The sequence below is a fragment of the Chinchilla lanigera genome, unplaced genomic scaffold (genome assembly GCF_000276665.1).
Source record: "Chinchilla lanigera isolate Chin_1 unplaced genomic scaffold, ChiLan1.0 scaffold00085, whole genome shotgun sequence".
Taxonomy (NCBI): Eukaryota; Metazoa; Chordata; class Mammalia; order Rodentia; family Chinchillidae; genus Chinchilla; species Chinchilla lanigera.
The window spans coordinates 1741770-1758634 of record NW_004955486.1 but is presented as its reverse complement, the minus strand read 5'-3'; the positions used below and the strand labels follow the sequence as shown (position 1 = coordinate 1758634).

At 44.0% G+C, this 16865-nt stretch overlaps 1 protein-coding gene across 6 annotated transcripts in view; it reads left to right on the top strand.

Moving 5' to 3' along the window:
- Vps13d (vacuolar protein sorting 13 homolog D (S. cerevisiae)) overlaps window positions 1-16865 on the top strand; it is a 256478-nt gene that overhangs the window by 13473 nt on the left and 226140 nt on the right. For all 6 annotated transcript variants that reach the window (XM_005403951.2, XM_005403955.2, XM_005403954.2 and 3 more), the window contains exons 3-9: window positions 631-708; window positions 4061-4251; window positions 4344-4424; window positions 9062-9178; window positions 13341-13445; window positions 15025-15195; window positions 15589-15689. In XM_005403951.2, the coding sequence (XP_005404008.1) occupies window positions 631-708; window positions 4061-4251; window positions 4344-4424; window positions 9062-9178; window positions 13341-13445; window positions 15025-15195; window positions 15589-15689 (844 nt within the window). The remainder of the gene's footprint in view (window positions 1-630; window positions 709-4060; window positions 4252-4343; window positions 4425-9061; window positions 9179-13340; window positions 13446-15024; window positions 15196-15588; window positions 15690-16865) is intronic.

Sequence of the window (16865 nt, the reverse complement as noted above, 5' to 3'; positions counted from 1 at the left end):
TTTTTTTTTTTTTTAAGATACTAGGGACCAGTACTTGTGCTGGGTACTGATGCAGGCTTGGCAAGTGCTCTACCACTGGGCTGTATGCCCAGCCCAGCTTTGAAAAAATAAGCCAGGTACAGTAATATGTGCCAATAGTCCCAGGTATTTGGGAAGTGGAGGCAGGAGGGTCACTTGAGCCCAGAAATTTGAGGGCAGCCTGGGCAACATAGGACAACCCTGTCTCTAAACAATTTAGAATAGAATAGAATAGAATAGAATAGAATAGAATAGAATAGAATAGAATAGGATAGGATAGGATAGGATAGGATAGAATAGAATAGAAAATAGATGTCATCGAAAGTCTGAAATATTTACTATCTGGCCTTTTAGAAAAAGTTAGATCCTTGCCTCCCTCTTGAAGGCTGCTGAGGCTCGCTGTCATGTCCATGGCAGGAAGCACTACAGATAAAGCACTGGGCCGGCGTTAGCACTGCACATTACTTTTCTTGTTCTTTTTCTTTTTTGCGTGTGACTTCTTAAAGCCCTGTTCTAGAGGTAAAACTTTCCCTTTGACCTCAGTGGTGTGCACGAGGGGGGTACCTCCTATTTGTTGAATGAATATTTCCTGATGGTATTTTTATTTTTTAGGTGCTGTGGAGTTAGAAAACTTGCCATTAAAGAAAGATGCCTTGAAAGAACTGGAATTACCATTCGAAGTCAAAGCTGGTATGTGGGACTAAAGGAGGGGAAGGAAGCGTGAAGTCTCAAATTGCTTGGGACTTGAACCCGGAGAGCCGGGAGCTTGTGTCTGTTTGACCAGGAGAGGAATGGCTCATTGCGCTGTGTGATCACTGGGCTGCTGTGTCAGGGTGACTTGGCGTGGTGGTAGGGAGGTCAGGTGGCCCCCAGATGGACAGAATCAATCTTTTTTTTTTTTGTATCGGGAATCGAACTCAGCAACCATGTGCTTGCCAGGTAGCCACTTATGCCACTGAGCTGTATCCCTGGCCCCAGAATCAGAATCTTGGAAGGAATCTGTACATTGAACAAATACCCCAAGTGGTTCTTAAGTTTACTAAAGCTGAGAACCCCTGTTCTAGACACAGCACGCTTATTCCTAGGGAATTCATTCTAGATATTATTGAGAGATGGTTTACTCTTATTAAATAAGAGGTGGGCTCTGCAGCAGTATGCTTGGATTTATGTCTCCTCTCTGCCGTTTCCTGGATGTGTGACCTTGGACAGGCTAACCACTCATTATAAAAGTTATCATAAAGGTTTAAAATGAGATAAAAGGGCTAGGGATATAGCTCAGTGGTAGAGCACTTGCCTAGTATGTGTGAGGCCCTGGGTTCCATCCCCAGCACCACAAAAGGAAAAAAAAGATGAGAGACTAAGATTACCTATATCATAGGCTTATTTAGAAAAATACAGGAATTTAGAACATTAAAAATTAACTTGGAGCAGTGCTCAGCATACTCAAAGGATGTTAGCAGTTATTGTAGGAATTCTATAAGAATTAGGTTGATAAGGAAATAAAAACTAAAAAAAAAGAAACCTGTCATGGAATAAAAGTCTCTAATGAATGACCACTTATAAAATTAGCCCCTATGTATTTAGATATGTCATCATTCAACAATAGCCTGCTGATGTCAACCTTTCTTATATTTTGGGTGCTTATAGTATAATAAAATGCAAATACATTGCAAATAAATTGCTAGGTGAATAGAATAGAAAGCTTGCAAAATTTTTTGGCTTTCTGAAGTGAAATCAAGGATAGGTGAACTGCCAGAACCATAAGCAAAGACACTCATAAATTGGAATCTGAAGGAAACCTCAGAACAGATGACCACTGCTGATAGTGGTGCTGTGTAGCTGTAATCCCCACACTTGGGAGGCTGAGGCAGGAGGATTGTGAATTCAGGGCCAACCTGGATTATAATGAGATCCTGTCCCCCAAAAAACAAATAAAAAGGATGATACTGGATATTTTCAAAAGAGAATTATTTGAACATTGAAGGATTAAGAGAGGCTTTGGGAAAAATTGGTGAAGTTTTTTAATATTTGTGCAAAAATAACCCTTTATGCTTTTTGCATTTGTGAAAATGACCCTATTTTCTGTAAAAAGTAAGTGAAATGTAACAAGATATATTTTGTTGTTCTATTACTATCAGGATGCTATGTATTTTCTCTCAATTTATAGTAGAATTGCAGTGGTCTGGTAATTATTAAAATTCTTCATTGTGAAAATTGGCATGCTTTCAGTTATATAAATTTTATAAAATATAAAAAAACATGCTTTCATTTTTCTTGGTAAAATTAAATTTTTCATTACTTGTTATAAAATTTCTTAAGCCAGGTGTGGTGGTGTAGGCCTGTAATCCCAACACTTGTGAGGCTGAGGCAGGAGCATTGCTGCAAGTTCAAGGCTAGTCTGGGCTACATAGTGGGACCCTGTCTCAGAAACCAGTACCACCCCTTAGTTTTCTTTTTCTGTTTCTATTTTTGTGATACTGAAGATTGAACCTAGGGCCTTGCCTATAAAATGCTCTACCATGATATATTTTTTTAAATGACAGTACCAGATAACCAGCTGTACAGTCTAGTAACACATTTAAAAATTTGTGAAATGAGGGTGTAGCTCATTGGCTGAGCACCTCCCGAGCATGTGTGAAGCCCTGGCTTTGATCTTCAGCACCACAAAAAGAAGAAGAAAACAAAAGAGAAGAGCACTGTTAGTGAGGGGCTCTCGCCTGGAGTCTAACAGGTGGATTTCACTTGAATTCCCAGTCTCAGGGGGTCAGGATCACACTGTTAGCGTGTGCTGCTTTCAGAGGTGGAGTCCTGCTTGGGCCGGGTGGATCTCTGAGAACCGGGAGAACAGTTCCCGTGTTCTACATTATTCCTGTAGTGGTATCTTGTCTCTTATAAATTAAATTAAATTTTTAGATTTTAATAAAAAATAAAAATTTCCTAACCAAACAATAATAGAGTAACAGTCATTGCACTGTATATCATTATCTTCAAAATAGTTACTCAAAAAAAGGAAAATGCAACAAAAAAAAAACAAAGGAGTTACTCAGAGTAGAAGACATAAACCAAAAAGATTTTTATAAAAGAGAAACATAACAACACAAAACTTGCTTTTCAATGAAAATAAACTAGTAGTATAAATGAAACAATTGAGCATATATGAAATATTTTTAGAACAACAGAATATGTAATTTGGGGAGGTATTTGAACTTCTCCCTATCTCCTATTTACCTCTCTTTTGTTCTGCTCTTTATTTGTGTACACACATATATTTGGTGTTTTTCCTTACAAATTAAATTAAGCTTTTAGTCTAGGAGGCCTGGCTAGAAATTGGACTTGAGAAATAAATATCATAATTTTTATCAGGTCATGTAGCTTTCTCATTGGCATGGTTTCTTTTTTTTTTTGGTCTTTTTGATTCAAGGTCTCACTATGCAGTTCAGGCTGGCCTTGAGTTCACTTTGTAGCCCAGGCTGGTCTCGAACTCGCAAGGATCCTCCTGCCTCAGCCTCCTGAGTGCTGGGATTACGGGCGTGTGCCACCCTGCCTGGCCCTCATTGGCATGGTTTCTCATGAACACTCAGAATTCTTTATCACTAGGGTGCCAGTGTGGTGTCACCTACGTTTCAGTTTGTGATGGGTATATTCAAGGTTGGACATATTACAGATCTGATAATTCCTAGCGAATACGTACCAGCCAGCCAGTTAATACCCAAACAAAAATGAGTTGTGTGTCCATGGCTCGCCCAGGTGCCAGGGGAAGAAAGACACCCCAAGGAGGTGTAAGGTGTGTTCCCGCTGGGAAAGAGTTTCCAGAGGGGCTAGGCTGCATTTGGTGTGATAAAATCTCATTGGGCTTTTTCCAGCTTAACTCGCCACGCCTGGTTCCCATCCTTAACTCATTTCACATATGCAAGAGCCTGCTGCTTGTTTTTTAAAATTAAAAACAAATGGTAAAATACATAAAGAACTAGAAAAATTCCGAGAGATGGGAGGAATGAATAGCGTGTACAGGCGGTTAACAGGACTTTCCTTTTCCCCCCAGGCTTCATTGGGAAGGTGACCCTCCAGATCCCTTTCTACCGCCCGCATGTGGACCCTTGGGTGATCTCCATCTCCAGCCTCCATTTAATTGGTGCCCCTGAGAAAGTCCAGGACTTCAACGATGAAAAGGAGAAGCTGTTGGAAAGAGAGCGCAAGAGAGCGCTGCTGCAGGCCCTGGAGGAGAAGTGGAAGGCAAGGCAGGGAGCCTGCTGGCCGGAGGGGCAGTGTTGGGGACCGGCGGGGGGCAGAGCGCTGCATTCTCACCCTGGCTCTTTCCCTCGCAGAGTGAGCGCCAGCAGAAAGGGGAATCGTACTGGTACTCGGTGACGGCCTCGGTGGTGACGAGAATCGTGGAGAACATCGAGGTGGGTCCTGCTGACGCGCGTGCACAGTAAGCGCGGACGGGCTCTCTGGGCCTCGGAGCGCTTCCCTCGCCGACCGTTCTCGTGGGCGTCGCTGACGTGAGTTGTGTGAGGCGGCTGCTCAGGTGTGCCAGAAGGAAAACCTGAAGAGCAAGTCCTGTGGGCTGTGACCAACACAGGTTTTTCTTGCCTCAGCTGGTTTTGAGTAGGAGTTTCCTTTTCACCTTCTATATTTGGAAGTTAGAATCCTACTTGTTCAAAGGATCTATCTCTTCGGAAGCCAGGTTCTCTGAGCCTTGACTGTGGTTTCAGGGCAGATCGCTTAACCTCTTTGGCCTCAGTTTCTTCATCTGTGAAATGGGAGAGGTTGGATACCTGATGGGGAGGTTACATAGTGAATTGTGGACAGCATTTTAGGGCCGTGAGTCTTTCACTGATGTCTCTGGTGGCAGTTTGCTGAATTACAGCGCTGGTTATTGGCCACATTTTCTGTTTTAATTACTCTTTCATTTTGTCTGTAAAATTAAGTCAAGGCTGGGCATGGTGGCACACACTCGTATTCCTAGCAGGTAGGAGCCTGAGGCAGCAGGATTGTGAGCTGGTGGTCAGCCTGGGCTACGTAGTGAGTTTAGGGCTAAGCCTGGACTGTGTAGCGAGATCCTATCTCAAAAAACCAAAACCAACCAAAAAGAAAACTAGATCAGGACCAAGACTAATTTTCATGGACGTCAGAGGATTTTGCCTGTATTTTCAGGGTTTTCGTGCAATACCAAGGTTACCCAGGCCAGAAGGGTGCTGGGTGTGCCATATTCCCGCAAAATACAGCTTGAAGTTGTTGGTGTCGTAACTTTCATAACTTTGACCAAAAGACTGGTGCCTCTGAGGTTACTGCTTTGAATTCTGTTTCAGGCTCTTATTTATTTAGTTCTTATTATTTTTTGTGGCACTGGGATTGAGCCCAGGGCCTCAGGCAAGTACCCTACCACTGAGCTGCATCTCCAGCCCTTTTTGTCTTTTTGAGGCAGGGTTTCATTATGCAGTTTAGGCTGAAGTTGAGCTCACTGTGTAGCGCAGGTGGCCTCGAACTCTTGGTGATCCTCATGCCTCAGCCTTTGAGCGCTGGGATTACAGGTGTGTGCCACCATCCCTGGCCAGCCCTTTTTATTTTGAAACGGAGTCTTGCTAAGCTGTCTAGGCTGGCCTCAAACTTGCGATCCTTTTACCTTAGCTTTCTGACTAGCTGAGATTTCAGGCATATGCCAGTGTGCATAACTATTTATTTTTAACTGTCATTGATTGAAAATAAAATCCATCATTATTAAGTTTAGTTTAGTTTTTTGAGACAGGGTTTTGCTGTGTACCTTAAGCTGGCCTTGGACTGGTAACCTCCTGCCTTAGCCTTCTGAGTGCTTGGATCACAGGTGTTTGCCACCACTCCTAACTGATTATTTATATTTTAGTTTAGTTTGAACTTTATTGAGCTATAGTTCATGTACTAGAAAGCTTATTCTCTTAAGGTATACAATTTAGTGCATTTAGTATATTTACAAAGTTGTGCATTGATCACAACTGTATAATTTCAGAACATTTTCATCATCCCCAAAGAAATGTCATTCCCCATTGGTAGTCACGGCTCATTGCCCTCTCGCTCAAGCCCTTGGCAACCGCTAGCCTACTTTCTCCGTGGATTTGCCTGTCCTGGACCTTTCATGCCGTATGAACAGAATCATACAACACGGGGCCTGGCTGTGTTCCTTTAGCATAGCGGTTTCGAGGTTCATCAGTGGGGGGCCTGTGTCAGTGCTTCATTCCATTTATGGTGAACTCATGCATTTCCTTGTATGGATGGCCAGAGATAAGCAGAGCTGAACCCTAGTGAAAGCAGTGAAAACAGATTTCATTCAGTAACTACTCACTGCAGGGGAAGAGCTGAGCGCCATTCTGGCTTGTGCTCAGGTGGCTGAGCTTAGAAAGGGAGCTGGAGGGTGGAGGGAGCGAGGAGGGACTGGGAGTGGGAACTCGAGGGAAATTACAAAGAGTTTGCATCTGCTAGCAGGCCGTGTTCTGTCCTTGCACTATGACAGGGGTAGGGGTAGGGCCCTCCCCTACAGAGACATTCCTGAGTTCAATCTGTCTGTCACCTGCCTACCTCTGTACCTACGTATCTGAGAAGGAGTTCACATTGCAATCCCTTTTTAGTAATGCTGTAAGAAAAAAGGTCAGCAGTCCGCGTCAGGTGTTGGCTAGAACAAACAGTAAATTCTTTAACAATCCTGAGCTTTTCTAGGAAGACTCCAAAGAAGACTGTAGTATCTTTGGTGATACAGCCTTAGAGTGTGAGAGACTGTGTTAAAGTTTGGTCAAGTCTCTGTCTCTCTTTTTTTTGAAACAGGATCTTGTTATTAGTTCAGGCTGACTTTGAACTCCTTATGTATTTTTTTTGTTGTTGTTGTTGTTTTTTGTTTTTAATCTTTTTGAGACAGGGTCTGGCTCTGCAGTTCAGGCTGGCCTTGAGCGCACTTTGTAGCCCAGGCTGGTCTCGAATTCACAATGATCCTCCTGCCTCAGCCTCCCGAGTGCTGGGATTACAGGTCTGCGCCACCACGCCCGACTTGAACTCCTTATGTTACTCAGGCTGGCAAATCGTGATGGTCCTCTTGCCTCAGCCTCCTGAGTGGTAGGATTATAGGTATGCACCACCACACCCAGCTGGAGAGCTCCTCTTTTTTTGCAGTGCTAGGATTGAACCCAGGTCCTTACATGTGCTAGGTAGTTGCTGTACCACTGAGCTAAGTTCCCAGCCGTCTTTTGAATGGATTGTTTATGTGAAGAATTTCTGCAGTTCTCAGGGCATACCACATTTTGCTTTCCACTCATTGGCTGGTGGACTTTTGGGTTCTTTCTACTTTTTGAATTTTATGAATAATGTTGCTGAAACATCTATTTGTAGCATTTTATATGAACGTGTTTTCGTTTTTCTTGAGTAGAATTATTGAATTATATGGTTTGCTTTTTGAGGGACTACTACACTCTTTTTCCAAAGAGACTATGTGTGCTGTGTTATAGTTTACCAGCAGTGTGTCAGCATTTTGGTTTCTCCACCTTGTTGGCTGTCTTTTGGTTATAGGCATACTAGTAGGTATGGTTTTGATTTCCATTTCCTGGTTTTCTTGTGGTTTTGATTTGCATTTCCATGAGGGCTGATGTTGCTGAATATCCTTCCATATGTCTGTTGGCCTTATATATTTATACATGTGTTGGGGATGGGGCCCAGACCGCATGCATGCTAGGTACTGCTCTACCACTGAACTATACGGCCAGCGCTATGTTGTCTTTTTTTGCAGGAGGGGAGGAATAGAAATACCTGTTGAAATCTTTTGCTTATTTAAAAAAAATCAGTTTATCACTGTATATTTTTTTATTTTATTCTTTTATGGTTTTTTGGTTTATCATTTTATTGTTGAGTTCAGAGTGTTCTTTCTGTGTTCCTGGAGCTAGTCCTTTATCAGATAAGTGATTTGGAAAGAATTTCTCCCATTTTATTGGTTGTCTTTTTACTTTCTATGATTCTGTTTTTTTTTTTTTTTTTGGTTTTTCTCCGGTACCAGGAACTGAACTCACGACCTTGCGCTTGCCAGGCAGGCGCTTTTGCCGCTGAGCTAAATCCCCAGCCCCTCTATGATTCTTTTTTAATTCATTGGCACACAGTTCCTTTTCTGTAGCCCACGTACAGGGGCAAGGGGAAACAAATGCGTGCAGTACTCAGGTAGATACATACAGAATCTATGTGCCTTGATGACAGACTTTTTCTTCCTGGGTGCAAGAAACAAGATTAAGATGCTGAGAGAATGGGAGGACCGAGTATCTGGATACAGTGGTATTGTTCTGTTTAAATCCACTCCTTCCCTCCCTCCTTCCTTCCTTCCCTCCTTCCTTTCCTGTCCCCCTCCCTCCTTCTCTCCTTTCCTTCCTTCCTTCTACCTGGGAATCCAACCCAGGGCCTTCACACTTTACTCTGAGTGACGTCCTTGGCTCATTTTAAAAATTTTGAGACTGGGTCTCCTTAAGTCTCATTAAGTCACGAAGCTTCCCAGGCGCGGCTCAAAATTGCTGTCCTTCTGCCTCGGCCTCCCAGAGTGCTGGGATTGTAGGCATGTGCCTCCAAGCCCAACTAAATGTTTCTTTGAACTATCTTCTAAAATGACTTGCTGGAGTAGTTTACCTTTCTTCCCGAGGTAACACTGTTCACAAAGAAGTGTCATTCGTGCTAGGTGTGGTGATGCATGCCGGTAATCCTAGGAACTCAGCAGGCTGAGCCAGGAAGATCGCAGCCTGGCTAACTTAGTGAGATGCTGTCTAGGTGAAAAAGGCTGGGGATGTATCATAAAATGCTTGCCTAGCATGCATGAGGCTCTGGGTTGTATTCCTTTGTACTGAAAAAAAAAAAGTCACGTGCAGTTTGTGATCTTAACACTCTTAGCAGCCTGCAGGGTGCTGGGTATGTGTGTTACCTTTGTGTAAAATACTTGCTGTGGTTTACTTCAGTGGGAAGGTTTACTCAAGGGCAGTTTAACCCCTACCTGCAGTTTTCTGTCTGCAGAAGTTAGCTAAATGTTTTTTCTTCTTTCTCCCCTCCACAGTTAAAAATCCAAGATGTCCATTTACGCTTTGAAGATGGCGTCACCAATCCGTCTCATCCTTTTGCATTTGGTGTCTGTATTAAGAACGTGTCCATGCAGAATGCCCTGAATGAGCCCGTGAGTATGAAATAGAACTGCCGTCCAGGAAGGAGGCAGCGTTCTAGGGAACTGGGGCTCTTCCGTTGCTGCCTTAGTGGTGTGGGATGAGGCTGCGTTCATTCCTGCTGTGTTCTGCGGGAGGTACGCAGATCTTTGGTCTGTCTGCAGGAGAACTTAATTCACTGGGACAGGGAAACAGTTAATGTTTTCCGACCTCTGGTCACATCATTTTATACACAAGGAAACAGACACAGAGGGCTTTCATCCTTGGTTTACTTCTGCACGCGCTCCTTGGGGAAGTCATTGTTCAGTGTCAGCTGCTACCTGGGAATGCTTGCTGACGGTTCCATGTCTTGAGCTCCATTCTCCTCCTCTCTCTGGCCTACACATCCATGTTTTTTTTAAAACTAATTATGGGTCACCTCTGTGGTGCTTTGGGTTTGTTGGGTAAGGCATTCTTTTTTCTTTTGGGTACTGGGAATTGAACTCGTGACCTCGCACTTGCCAGGCAGGCACTGTGCCGCTGAGCTATATCCTCGGACCCATTCTGTTTTTTTATATTCTTTACATGTCACTTTTGACCGCAGGTGGAAGGGAGTTCCCCTCACACACCAAGTGTTTCCCCACAAACACCAGCCAGTACCCTGCAGTTCTCTGTAGCGTCACTCCCGCCAGAACCCCTGCAGGCTCTCCAGGTTAATTTTAGGCACACAGTTTCTCCCCAACTCCTTCAGATGCTATCTGGAAGTCCCTGGTTGTGACGTGTGCTTTGGACTGTCCGGGTTTAAATCACAGCTTGTATGACCTATCCTTGGGTTGGATAATTTGCTTGGCATTTCACAGAAGTCAAGGACACTCTTTACCAGAGTGTGATGAAGGACATTATAAACGATACAGATGAGTGGCCAGGTGAAGTAGGGTATTTCGTCCTCCAGGGTCCAGCAGCCTGGAAGCGCATCAGATCTCACGGTTCTGCATGGTCTCTTTATATCCCATCTGCCTATTTTGCTACCTTGAAGCCAACTTTTTTTCCTTTACTCCATAACGTTACTGAATGTTAGATCTGTCAGAGAACAAAATTGCAGCAAGTTGAAGATCTTAATTGGCTTAATTTCCTAGAATTAAGCAACCCTTTGTTCTGTAAAGCAGAATAAGTACTTGGGTGGGCTGAGCAGAAGAGGCTGGTGTTATAGGTGGAGAAGGGCAGAAAAAAGCAGCAACGAAAAGCAGACATTTATCGGTGCTGCCAGAGTTACTTCATCTGTACGTTAGGGACAGAACAGTGGGAAGGTAACTGACTGGTTAGCATGACCGTTCCTCAGGTTACACTGTGTAAGAAATAGCAGGTAAGGATGGAAGGCAGGAGCGGTTTCACCGTTACACCAGTTGACACTAGTCTGATTGGGAAATTTGGCTACTATTGCTTATTTCTCCTGGCTTTGGGAAGGTCAGATAAACACCTACATTCAGCTAGGTGGAACTTAGCATAGTGACTCCATGCTGATTTGTACTCTGGTCTCTTAGGGTCCAATGCAAAGACCTAGCTCAGAACAGTGGCTTCATGTAATTTTTATTTAACAAAACAAATAACAACTAGTAGCTTTTGAGCCCTTTATGTGCTAGGCACTGCTGCTAGTGCTTTCTGTGACTTAGCTCATTTAATTCTCTGGAGTTTTCTCCGCCAGCGTTGTCCTCGTGTTATAGCCGAGGATGCTGAGGTGTAGAGGTGAAGCGGAGCCAGGCAGACCTGCTCCAGAGTAAGGGGTGGCTCAGGATGGCCTGTGGGCAAATCCGCATCCCCCAGCCTGTTTTTGTGCGTTAAGGTTTATTAGATCATTGCCCTGTCAGGGCTGCTTTGTTGTTCTTGTTGGTTTTTTTTTTTCCTTCTTCTTGTTGTTTTTTGAGACATCGTTTCACTGTGTAGTCCAGGTCGGCCTTGAACTCATGCAGCCCAGGCTGACCTCAAACTGGCAGCAAACCCTGCCTCTGTGCTGAGGTGACAGGCGTGCGCCACCATGCCTGGTTATTGTTACTCTGAGACAGGGTCAAACTTGACGTGCTTCTGCCTCAGCCTCTCTAGTGCCTGGCTGGCCATGGCTGCTTTTGTGTTATGATGGAAAGACCGTATGGCTGCAAAACCTCAACCATTTCCTGTCTGGTCTTTTACTGAAAAAGCTTGCTATTTCTGCTCCACAGCGTGTGCTTGTACCCCACGCTAATATCTAGAAGTCTCATGCTCAGCCTTGCGTTTGCTATTCTTTACCGTCCATATCCTCTTGATCACAATATCCTGCTCTTTTTTCTGCCTAACAGTCAAAGGTGTCCCTTCCTCTCCATCCTCGTGTCCTTCAGGGTCTGTCTGCTCTTGCCTAGACTGGTGACATACCCTGTCCTGTGACCGTCCACTCTTTTGTCTCATCCTATACCAGCGCATCGCAGTCTTTCCCACATCCTGCATAGCAAGAGGATGGAACTTGTAGGTGCACTGGGGCAAATGGCGCTGGCTGCTTGGGGCTGACAGGTGTTTAGCTCAGAGTAAACAAAGGTTTGTAACATGTAATTTGTTCCATAAACTTACTTGTTGTCTTGATAGTTCATGATGCATTGTTTTCCTGGCACACCAAAGGGGAGTTCTGCCTTACACCACGGCACAGTTCTGTGTCTAAACCGTACTCACCTTGGTACTTGCTTACAGCAACACTTTGAGCGGCTGGGCATGATGCGGATGCCTGTAATACCAGTTACTCAGGAGGCTGAGGCAGGAGGGTTACATATTTGGAGCCAACTTGGGCAATTTAGCAAGAGCTTGTCTCTAAATAAAAACATGAAAGGGGCAGGGATATAGCTCAGTGCTTGCTAGGTTCAATCCTTAGTGTCAGAAAGAACCAAGTAACCAACCAAATAATCCATGTTATTTGGCTCCGTGACACTTAAAGTGTGAAGCCCAGAATCATTAGTGTGGAATAAACTTCCTCCGCTGGTGTGTTTATTTTCATGGGCTGCCATAACACATCGACATAGCCTGGATGGCTTAACACAATGGAAATTTATTCTTGAGTCCTGGCACATGCCTACCATCCCAGCACTAGTGAGAGGCGTGTCAAGTTTGACCCTGTCTCAAAGTAACAATAACAGAACCAGGTATGGTGGCACACACAGTCCCAGAAATCTGAAATCAAGCAGTTCGGCAGGCTGGTTCCTTCTGCAGGCGCTGAGGGAGGATCCGTCCCTTGCGTCTCTTGCTCTGTCGCTGGAAGTGTTCGGTGTTCCTTGCTTACAGTGCACCACTCCCATCTCCGCCTCTGTCGACAGCAGGTCTTCTTCCCTTCGCACCTTTTTTTCTTCTCTTAAAGACACCACTCGTTAGATCGAGACCTACACTCATCCAGTGTGACCTCATTTTAACCTGATTCCATCTATAAGGGTCCTGTTTTCAAATAAGGTTATATTCATGGCTTGTGGGTGGATGTGACTTCTCCTGGGAGGAGATGACACTATACAACCAGTATCCCTAATAAGAATCCAAGATACTTTTCTCAGTCCTGTATTTAACTCATGCCCCACTCTAAATATGTACTCACGCACATGTACCTGTGCTGTCCCTGGCGCCACCCAGGGTTCCAGTTACGTACGTGTGTTCTCTATCCCCTGAAGATATCGGGCCTTTTGTGTCAATCCAGTTCTTGTGAAATGTATACATATTTTGACGCTTTATCTACATAGTGATGTTTTCTTTTCTGTGTGCTCATACATCTTTTTTTTTTTTTTCCAGTACCGGGAATCGAACTCATGACCTTGCGCTTGCCAGGCAAGCGCTGTGCCGCTGAGCTAAATCCCCAGCGCCCCTGCTTTTTTTTTTTTTTTTCTTTTTGAGGCAGGGGCTCACTTTGTAGCCCAGGCTGGTCTTGAACTCACAACGATCCTCCTGCCTCAGCCTCCTGAGTGCTCATATATCTTACATATGCTTCCTCTGTTTCTTCTGCATCATTAAAATTATTTGTGCGCCTGTTTGTATCCCCAGCTGTTAGGGTTTTAGTCTCTATAAAAGCAAAGCCATATTTTAGTTTAGTTTTATATCCTTGCTAGGTGCCTGATGTTTTTCACATGGTTTGTTGACTCCACTAATACATTTGTGAGTAATGACAGTCATCCTATTTTCTTTCCTGTCTTTTTCCCTTAGGTACAGAAACTAATGCGGAAGAAACGATTAGATGTGGCAGAGTTTAGCATCTATTGGGATGTGGACTGCACGTTGCTGGGGGATTTGCCGCAGGTGGAGTTACAGGTATGGCTCTGGTGGAGGGCTTTACTGCAGGAGAGCACCGAAGGAAAGGAGGGGTGAGGTCGCCACCTTGCAGGTTGTTTTCTTCTGCAACTGACTTCCATTCCTGCGCCTCTCTTCTCCCGCAGACATGGTCAGGGTGCCTGTAGCTTTGAACGATACAGGTTTGTCTTGGCTTTGTCTGTCTGTCTGTCTTGTCTATTTGTCTTTCTTAGTGCTAGGGATTGAACTAATGGGCTTATGCATACTAGGCAAGTGCTCCACCATAAACTACATTCCCACCCCTTAAGGCTGTTTTTAAGCTATGTTGGTATTGCTGTGTATCATTTCTTACTACTGCATAGCGTTGTAGCTACACATTCTCTTGGTCACCAGGTACTGGATATACAGATTTTAAATGAACAGACCTTTTTTTTTTTGTGGTCCTAGAGATTGAGTCCAGGGTTTGCATGAGTTACACCCCATCCCTTCTTTAACTTTTTTCATTTTGAGATGGTGTGTCACTAAGTTGCCAAGGCTGTCCTTGAATTTATGACTTCCTATCAGCCTCCTGAGAAGCTTGGATTAGAAAGGTATATGCTACCATGCCTAGCCAGGTATGATTTGTTTTGTTCTTGAGACTGTCTGACTTTGTAGTTCAGCCTGGCCTTGAACTCACTATGAAGCCTAGGCTGGCCTTGAACTCATGGCAGTCCTCCTGCTGGCATTACAGGCTTGTGCCATCATGCCCACCCTGGCTTGATTCTTAAAGAGGAACTCTCTTACTGCATTGTATGTTAAAATGTCACCTCTGGTGGCATTTCTGTAAGAGATACTTAAAAAGTTCTAAGTCATCAGATATAAAGTGTTACTGTTTGTGCAGGGTAAAAAATAGTTTAGTTTGATCTTTTTATAAAGAAATTGTAGGTGGTTTAAGTGAAATGGGGAAAAATGACTCACTTTTCCTCTACCCAGGGTTATCTTTGGCTGGCAGGCTATTGTGCAAATGGTTTTGGTTTTGCTAATTCTTTTAAAAATAAATACCGTTTCCTTATAGTAGAGCATTATGCAGCTATTTAGAATAAAGGGGAAGATCTTTATGATGAATAAACATGTAATAGTCTCTAAGATGTAGTATTAATGTGTTAAGCACTGAAGGCAAGCAGGTTTTACAGTGTTTGTTTGCCTGGGTGCAGTATGCGTAGAATACCTGTAGTAGAGCCGGAAGCCAGGTGACCCCACTGGACGCTGCTGGGGTGGGTAAATGAGTGGCTGGGGATGAGGGTAGGGAAGAGATATTTCATCTTTTTTACCTTTTAAATTTTAGTATATATGTTGCTGAAGTGAGGACATCCTTTTAAATTTTAAACCATGTGAATGTATTACCTATGGAGAAATATAAAGAATGTTTTAAAATACTACGGAGCTTTAGGATGCAATTTTGTGCTATTTTTGGGTTAACACACACAGTAGGTTAGGTAGCATTTACTCTTAGGATGCAGCCTGTAGCTTATCTCGACTGTCATGAAACGCAGCCTTATCAAAGAGCCATAAGCAGGGGGAAGGCCAGTCTGAACAGAGGAGGTGTTTTTGTGACGTGCAGGAGGCCATGGCAAAGAGCATGGAGAGTCGCAGTCACCAGTACATCCTAGAGCCCGTGTGCGCCTCCGCGCTCTTGAAGAGAAACTGCTCCAAGGAGCCTCTGCGGTCCCGGCACAGCCCCCGAATTGAGTGTGATATTCAGCTGGAGACCATTCCCCTGAAGCTGTCTCAGGTACTGCCAGGCCAGTAACTGGCGGGGAAGGGAACGTGTTCATAGCGCAGCTCCAGGCCGAGCAGCGTCTTCAGCACAAAGGAGTGCACTTGCCCGTGAGCCCGCTTCCCTCCAGATCAGAGCGTGTTACCTACAAAACCCACTTTCTGTTATAAGTAAACTGGCTTCATTTCAGGTTAGTTTTGATTTGACGTTAAATGTTGAGCAAAGAATGTAAGAAATTCAGTAAGTTTAAATATTTACTGTCACTGGTCAGAGAAACATGCCCCTCAGTGCACTGGATTTTAGGTCAGCGGATTGACTGGTATGAATTACTCTTTTTGGGTGCAGGTCTTAACTGAGTAAAAGAACCAAATCTGTTCTAACCTAGTACTCTTAATCTCTAACAAAAAGCTGCAATATAGGCAGATCATGGAATTCCTCAAGGAGCTGGAACGGAAGGAGAGGCAGGTGAAGTTCCGGAAGTGGAAACCAAAAGTGGCAATATCTAAGAAGTAAGGGTTTATGCATGTTGTATGTAAAGCGCATTTTATAGCACGTTCTTTTCTTTGGAAAATGCAGATTGGAAATAATGCCCCATTGTCCTTTACACATGGTTGGAGGTAAAAGTGTGGTTGGTTTTTCTCGTCTTTAATATGCCATTCCTACTATCATTATTGATATTCTTATTGTATATTTATTCAATTAAAGTTTACTTTTAGATCAGATGTGGTGAAATTATTAGATCCTCTCGGTCTACTTTGGCTGAGAGACTGATGTTCATTTGGTGAGATCTGGTGTGCCGTGAGTGCTCTGTAATATTCTTCGAACCTTCTTTTTCTCTTAGTACCAGCGCCTTGCACATGTTAGGCAGGTGCTGCACCAGTGAGCCACAGCCCATCCATGATCCTGCTTTTTTTTTGGGTTTTGGAGACATGGTCTTGCTATGCAGTTCGGGTTAGCCTTGAACTCACTATGTAGCCCAGGCTGGCCTCGAACTCGTGACAATCTTCCTGCTCAGCCTTCTGAGTGCTGCGCCACCATGTCTGGCCTGATCCTGCTTTTTAATGTCTTTCCTCCCAAGCTGTTAGGTTACCGTTTATGTCCATTATCCTGCCCTTTCTAACTTCCATAACAAGAATAAATCCTGTTTTGTGTTACAGTGGTAGACGTGACCAGTCTGATACATTAAAGCCTTTTCAAGATCCTGTGTATTTCCATGTATTTTCCTAGAAATTCAGTTTAACACCCCCGCCCTTGCCAGAACGCATGGCCTCAGGCATGCCAGGCAAGCCCTGCACCCCGGAGCTTCAGTTTGAAATCTTTAGTGGTCAAATCCTTGGTAATTTTTGAAAGGTGGTTTTTGCTTCACTGGCAACACTTCGTTGTCTCTCAGTGGAGGGTGCTAACACGGTGGTAATACAAGCCAGGGGGATACTATCATTATTAGTATGTAAGTCATATTCCTGCGTATTGAGTTTAGCCTTTTTTTTTTTTTTTGGTTTTTCTCTGGTACCGGGAACCGAACTCACGACCCTGCGCTTGCCAGGCAGGCGCTTTTGCCGCTGAGCTAAATCCCCAGCCCCTATTGAGTTTAGCTTTATATTCAAATGATCCTGGACATAAATTGATGGCAGATAAGAGAGAAAATGTCTGGGAGAAGAAGTGGTGTTATGTGGATTGCCCTGGAC